The following is an 8,033-nucleotide window of genomic DNA, read 5'->3' on the forward strand; positions in this document are numbered from 1 at the left end:
CCCTCTCTCTCTCTCTCTCTCTCTCTTTCTCATCAAGAACTTGTTCGAGTTATAAAATATTTATCCGGTTATACATTATTCAAACAGCACCATTTAGTTTGTTAATGAAGCTTGAATTTTCTACAACGAAATAGCTGCACGTGGTATTCATTCGACAAACTTAAACGGTGATTTAACGAGAACACACGAAAGTTTCATTATGTAAGTTTTACCATTAATCCAAACACATCTCTTTGTAGATCAATTGAAGGAAAAAAGCCTCTGTTCGTGAAGGCGCGAGAACTTAATGAACGTTTATCGAAGTAACAAGCGCTAGCGTAGGCTGAGCGACAGACTCCTCACAAGTTCCTAGCATCGAGATAGAAATAGTTGCTATCTGTTATTAATTTGTTGATGAAACCACAGTGCACGAGGAGGAGTTTTAACCGATCCGCTTTAAGAGTATACAACAAGTGAAAAGATTTTTATTTCATTTTTTCTTCTAATTAAGCGTTATTTTGTCCCCCAGAAAGCTTCATAAAGTACATCGATCAAGGTTCCCAGCAAAGGTTAAAGGGTATTCCGTGACAATAATCAAAGGCCGCTTTAATTTTACGCCAGGAACAGAGAAGGGAACCCACGCAGAGTTGCTAATTGCAAAAAAAGGAACAGTGGCAGCGAGAAAAATAGATAGGAAAGTCCCTTATTGAGAGATAGGCTTCTAAATATAAGAGAGCAGGTTTTCAACATCCAAATTCAATCGCGATCTTTTCTCGCGGCGATCTAACAATGAATTCTTCACTAAACAGAGATCTCACTCCAAAGGCAATAAATTCATGGTGGAACCAACAGACGATGTCTTTAGTAGAAACCCCGCTGTCTCATATTGGGAGCCTGTCTCCTAATAGGGGACCTGCCTATACATTAAAAGAAATTACGCCGGGGATGAGTTTTTTTCATATTGCATTTCGTCAAAACCAGATCAATTTTAATGGGTGAAACACTCTTTTATTTTTTAAATTTCAATTCAAGGAATATAAATAAAATTTCAATACAGATGAAAGCAATCGGAAATCGAAAAACAATTTACTTAATAAAAACAGAACGTTAAGGGGAGATTTATTAATCTACAAAATGCGTTTCTGTCATTTTTTCCTCGATTTACCTATTTTTTCGCAGGGAAATTATGCGCATACGCAGGGACGCGCAGCGAATGTGTGTCGCGGTTTCAAACGTTTAAGTACGGTCGAGATTATTGCAAACATGCCGTGCATACTATACCACCGAATATCATACAAACCGCACGTACGGCGCTTCCATAATATATTCAACTGATGGTTGCTTTGAAGTTGCACGATACGCGTTTTCATCTCCACACTTCTCTCATATCGCTACATGCTTGGTCAATTCGGAAACAACGTGCACAAAAGGAACAAAAGATCTCCGCACGATTATTGCGTATATCAGTTTCAGAACAGAAGTTTAATCGTATTTCCTGGCGAATGCTTCGAACAATTGTACTGGTTCTTTTACTACGAAATAATTGTTTCGTTATACGTTACACTGCGGTGATAAAATAGAGAAAATATAAACAATAAAATACATCTAATGCATCTGCGCAATACCTAAAATAATGGTATAAATATTGACGCACGGGGGACAATGAGTGCGTTCCGGCAAAACTTTCCGCTACAGCTGTAGCGGAACTTCTTCCTCTTCGTTGTTGCTTTCATCTGATGAATCATCGAACAATATGCCATTCATGAGCCAATCTTCAATATTTTCCATTCTATTTGTTTCAATTAATTGGTAAACGCGACTCTTACAATTAAAATGGAATTTTGAGGCTATGCACGCTAATTTAAATATAGCGCCGCTACAATTGTAGCAAAAAGCTGTAGCGCTACGGTAGCAGTGTCTTGCCGGAACTCGCACTCAATGTTTAAATAAAAAGTATTGTGCTATAATTGGCGGATCGATCGCGCTTGCTGTACACCGGCGATAACTTCTGATCTTCCATTCCGCGTGAGAGACGTCGGTGAATTTGGAGGCGGCGTTTCTCAAAGATACGGCGAACGAAGCCGAGTGAATTACGGAGGAATTGGGGAAAGCGCGAAGCCGGGAAATGGGATCGACAACCTGGAGAAATACATATTAGGATCGCAGGCGAAATATTTTGATATCGGACGAGCGAGAACTTATATCTCGCGCGTTGTACAGCCCCCGGGGGAGGTGTTACGCGCCGAGTGATAAAGTGAGGTGGAAAAATTATTGCGGGCGCGCGGGACGACGATCGACGACGGCGAAATAATTTCGGTGTGCCTTCTGTGTCTTTTCATTTCCATGGAAACGACGTAGGAAGCATTCGCCGGGATAGCGAACGTTCGACCGACGGCTGAGCGCCTTACACGCACGAGTTCCCCGAGCCGCAATCAATAAGAAGTCGGGATTGCTCCAGCGATTGCTTCGGGCTGAATGGCGGTGGAAGGAAGGAAGGAAAGAAGAGCGGATAGAGAACGCGCGGCGGTCATGAGGGATACACGCGGGGGGGGGGGGGGGGTAAAAGAGAAAGAAAACGCTCTGCATCTATCATCGTCGCGTAAATAGGGCGAGGAGAAATAACCGGGCACACACGATATTCCCACGGTCGTATCCGCGGCTGAAAGGGGAGAGACGGGACTGTCCAACGTCTCTCGCAATCGCGGACGTATAACGTCGTCGTATTTCAATGGGCGAGTGTCTTTTTATCGTCTATGGATTCATCGTGGTACCTGTGATTCTTTATCGGATGAATGATACATCCCCGCGAGATACGACCGAAATCTCGAGCGAGAACAATTTCAACGATAGTGGAATTTCGAGGAAATTGTTGGCGGATTCCCTCGAATATAGAATAAGCGAATATAGAATTTCCTGCAAAAGTTCTCTTCCGATCGATGGTGTTATTAATTTTTTTCTCTATCGCCGAACTGACTGTAACTAATTTTGCCGACGCGTTATCTTCCGTTAAAGAATGAATTCATGCAAAATCCCTCATCTCTCCGTCGGAATTTCTCCAAGTACTCGTACCTATCTTAGGATTATTATCTTAGGATAATCAATATATTAGACTTAGGCCTACTGTTGTGAGGCTAATAAGGATTCACATTCACATTCAGATTATTCGAGTATTATTGGCATTAACCGTGCGTTTTAGTCTCAATTTTCGCGCGGAGAATTAACAGGAGGCTAATTTGCGCACGCAATTCAAGTTTTCAGGGCAAAATCCGGGTGAAAATTATGAGCCATTCGGGAGCCGCGCAAACTCGTTAAGAGTTAAACGAAACGAGATATCGCGGCGTGCTGCTACGTGCCTCGCACACCCTTCGGACAGATCAACGCGCGCCCTCGTAAGCCTGGGCGAGGGCGGGCGGGCGTGTCGGCGAGGATGTCCGAGGGAACCGTTTTACGAGGACAAGACCCTAGAGGAGGAATGGAAAAGTTAAACGTTCGCAAACTTTCTTCCGCACTCCGCCTCTTGCCGCTTCCGCCGTTTGCCTCGCTCGTGATCCCTCGCGTCGTTTTCATCCACGCTCCTCGCCGAATGACCGTTCCGTCCCCGACGTTGCAAAGCCGTGTGACAATGGCAGTTTTGGGCAGGGTGCCCTCTCTCACCCGCTCGGGGACTCGGAGACAAACAGGAGGGATTTCGCGGCAGTAAAACCGCGGGGCGACACACAGTGTGCCTCGCGATTTCCAATACATAGCCCGCCTTGCGATTCTCGGTTCGACGCTATATCGATCTCTTGTCGAAGGAAGGAGACCTCGGAGTATGCTGGGCCACTGGTCTGCTTTACGACGCAACAATTCCCATTTCGCGTCATAAAGTTGTTTTCTTCCCTAGCGTCGCAAATGCGAATTCGAAAGTAGCGACTGCGTAACGCGGTTCTCAAAAGTAGTTATCGGCAAGAGTTATCAATGTTTACGCGTTTCCTATCGATTGCCTAGTACATTTGAATGTATCCCAGCGTGGTATGCTCCACATTGTAAGAGTTGAATTTTATCGAAACCACAAATTTATACAAATTAATTCTCACTGTGCGGCTCCAATCTTTTAGCAAGCCTGTCCGAGAGGTTTCGTCAGTTTTTAATTATCAGAAATTTTTTACCCAAAATTTCCTTGCACGTCACCTCGATAGCGATTAATATCGCATAAGCAAAACATTTATACGTAATTCGATTACATCTATCTATACGTTGAAGCGCAGTAGTTCAAGACGTTCAAGTTGGTCGAGTGCTCAACCGCAGCTGATATTCTGCTCGTCTTATACGACGTCACGTTCCGTTGACCACTATCCCCGAAGAGTATGCTACGTGCGCATCTAAGCGACCAGTATCTGTGCTGCACCGAGTAGGTATGTATCCTCAACTTTTATCAGCGTTCGCGCTTCCGTTTAGTCTCTCGAGGTCCCCGACCGGAGTAAAAACGCGCAGATTCGAAATCGCATTCGGACCTCAACTTCGATTCGAGTAGGTAACTAAAGCTCGCGTGCCCTTAAGTAAATATAAGGACTTTTTTTCCCGCAGTAATAAGGCGAGTTTCAAACTGAAAGTGCGCAATTATTGAAAAGAACACCTCGACCAGAGATATTAGGCACTTATTGTAGTAAACTATGTTTATTCATCAACGCGCCACGTTTGCAAAGGAAACTGTAAAATATTGTATTACTAAACACATTTCGGTATCTAGTAGCTTAATAATAATTGTTTTCATGAAAACGTTCACAATTTACTATCGTATGGTCTGCGATTGTTACTAACAGGAAAAACCGAGGGTGAAACCGCTGACCAAAATCTTGTACACCAATGCCTACTAATGCCCGGTGGGCATTATTTTATCTTATTATCATATTCTATCTTATTTATCTTGTTTCATCTTATTTTATTTTATCTTTTTAATGCCCCAGCAAGGCCTAATGCCCAAACTAATGCTTAAACAATGCCTAGTAATGCCTAGTAATGCCGCAAATCTGTACACCACAATGCCCTCAGTGGTTTCCACCTCGGATAAAACCGATTGAGTGTTCGAATTGAAAACGGTTGTTTAAGAAAATTACAGTAGATATTTCTCTACTCCCTATTATTTTTATTTAAAAAAAACGAATATGAAAATTAAAGTAAGAGATCTAAAATAAATATAAATAGATGTAAAAACATCCAATATTATATATGAAATTAATGAAAAAACTCCATCTAAATAAATATTAACGATTAATATTTTTTTATGTGCTTTGCATTGTACGTTATACATATTTATGTTGTGTTTGCGCCATGTATAGTGTATCAAAATAATACTTAGCGATAAAACTCGCGGAGAATACGAGAAAGTAATAATATACGTATATTTTTATAGCCTTATGGCGCGTCCAATGTACAGCAAATGATACTTAGAGCTATTACGATGCTTTAATAACGAATGAAAATGCTTCACATTCTCATCGTTTAATTAATTCCTTCCGGCCGCAATGTGACGGTGAAAAAGTATTTAATTACTCTACACATGGTGTGTAAGTTTTATGCAATCGTTAGCCGTATGGCTTCACGTGTGGCTTCGCGTGGTAACATTAAAACATTACGATGGTTATTATTCGGCCATATCCATTAAAAAATATTATCATAATTACAATGTAATGCTAGCCGCAACGGCTTTTATCTGAGAGAATGAATTAATGTAACGAACCAAAAATTCCTGTCTCCCGCTTTTACGCTCTATAGGATTTTTGTCACTAAAATGTGGCGTGTCCTTTTCCGATTCAAACAAAGACAAATTTGCAGTATTACCTACACATTAACATTATCTGTTCTAATGTTTGTTTAGAGTAATATAAATTTTACAAGTGTGAAAATACTTGCGAGATAAAAGCGATATGTAGATCAGATCTCTGTGCATTTTTTAAAGCTTAAGATTTATTACAGAAATACGTCTGCGCTTTACTCGTTTGATGTAACGAAATACTATTGGCAAAACTTTTCAAATAAAAGCTGAATTTGAAGCTGAACCACATATTCCAATAAATCTAAATGACATTTGCTTTGGATTTTAATTTGTCGCATTTTATAGTTGCTCGTGAAAACAACTGCTTTGTATTTGTGCACCTCTAAATTTGGAGCATTTAACTGTTTAACCTATTTAATCTACTCGATGCAATGCAGTTGTGATATAATAATTATAACGTAATTAATTAATAGAGTTTTAGATATTTCTGTCAAATGTACGTCCTTTAATTCTTCACGTGACTCGCGCGTTTCATAATGGAGTATCTTATTTGACCCGCTGAACCGCGCATGTAACCGTAACAAACTTCGTGTGTACACAAGTGTACATGAAATGTAAATGCACAAATTATACCATTTGAGTATGGCTCTAGTTTATTTGTTTTGCCGAAACGTAACTACATTAAACGGATTAAAGGAATGCATTAACTCCACACGACGTTCTGCCATACTCCTCAGCAGGTCGTCAAAAGTTTAAGCCGATAATTAATGTGTTACCACCGTAACACGGTTACACTGCAACATGGTTAATTCAATGTCGACTGTTATAATTAAATTTAGAACCAGATAGCGGGCAAGGTAGTTAGCCGTAACCTACAATGCAGCCGGGTACAATGCGACACGCCGCACAATGTTACGTTCGTCAGATACCAATCGCGCCAACAATGCATCTCGCGCATTATCAACGTCATGTGAATCGCAATTCAATTTGTAACTTGCGGACGCGCACCGTGAACGTCTAATCGGTTTTCAGATAATCTCTATCGCATTTGGCTTGCGCGCTCTCGCAGACGGGAGGGAGAAAAAATCGCTCCCTCCCGTGCCCGGAGACGTATACGCGCGCCGCTGACGTACGCGAGCGAGCGAAGGTACAGGAGGGAAAGAGCCGCGCAGCGCAAACATCGGGAACCTGGCAATCTATTCTGGTAGAGATTTTATCGGACTCACCGGTAACCTTGATGTGATAGGGTAACTGAGCCCGCCACGTGTCCTGCATTTTCCGATCGGGCGCGACGCATCGATACTCCCCGGCTTCCTGGTACACCACCCGGCTGAGAGCGAGGGGCCCGGGCCCTCCCACCGGGTCCATTCCGGGCCCGTGGCCCCAGCAACCGCCGTCGCACTCGAGGGTCACTGCACCGCCGATCTGCACTTCCATCCTCCGGGAATCGGTCGCCTCGCCGTTCAGCGCTTCCGCCTCGGTCTCCATATCTGGATCATCTAAACGCCATTGATTTAAATCTCTCAACGAGCGGCAAACTTGAGAGTCGGGCTTAAATATTACAGGCCACACGTAGGAGAGGATGCGAAATAAGCGACACCGTGAACATAGCGCGCATCTAGAAAGGCACTTTCAACCTTCACTTCCTTGTAAACTTTATGTTTTGCAAAAAAATATGATAAAATATTGATTCATGATGAAAGTATCGGGATATCTTTTGAGAATTTGGTATTTATCATCCCCTAAAAATCTAGCAGGCTTTTATGTCTGTCGTTACACGTATCTCATCTGGTTCCATAGGTATACAAGTATGAATCTTCCTGGCCGCTACGAAAAAGAAGTCAAAGCGTGTCGGATAATTAGTAACTTTTGCGAATGATAAATGTGTTTAAGAATTTTCGGAACATTCACTTTCAGCTACGATTTGAATTCCCGACTCGACGGCGTCCATCGTCATCGATATCGAGGCACTGCTCGAGTATCAGAAATCAGCGGCACGTACGAGAGATAAAGTCGGAGCAATATCTCTCGCTACCCTCACGTGCCTGGTTCGACAAAATCTTTTCCCCACCGCGACGTTGCGTACTGTCGGTTCCAACTTCTACCCTTCCTCATTCCCCATCCTCCCTCTCGTCCTTTTCCGATTCCACCTATGGAATTATACGGTTACGATTGTTTGCTCTCCGGCTAGCGCAGTGTCCACAATTGCAAAGAGGGAGAAAGAGATAGAGAAGGGGAGGAAATGCGGGGAGAGAGAGAGAGAGAGAGAGAGAGAGAGAGAGAGAGAGAGAGAGAGAGA

General features: G+C 42.6%; 1 protein-coding gene across 1 annotated transcript in view; it reads right to left on the bottom strand.

Annotated features, from left to right (window-relative positions):
- The window catches only part of LOC105563821 (hemicentin-2), a 394,167-nt gene that overhangs the window by 65,989 nt on the left and 320,145 nt on the right, over positions 1 to 8,033 (bottom strand). The window contains exon 9 of the mRNA XM_012015754.1: positions 6,961 to 7,233. Within this exon, the coding sequence (XP_011871144.1) occupies positions 6,961 to 7,233 (273 nt within the window). The remainder of the gene's footprint in view (positions 1 to 6,960; positions 7,234 to 8,033) is intronic.

Source organism: Vollenhovia emeryi, unplaced genomic scaffold (genome assembly GCF_000949405.1).
Source record: "Vollenhovia emeryi isolate VEMERY1.0 unplaced genomic scaffold, V.emery_V1.0 DF939171.1, whole genome shotgun sequence".
Taxonomy (NCBI): Eukaryota; Metazoa; Arthropoda; class Insecta; order Hymenoptera; family Formicidae; genus Vollenhovia; species Vollenhovia emeryi.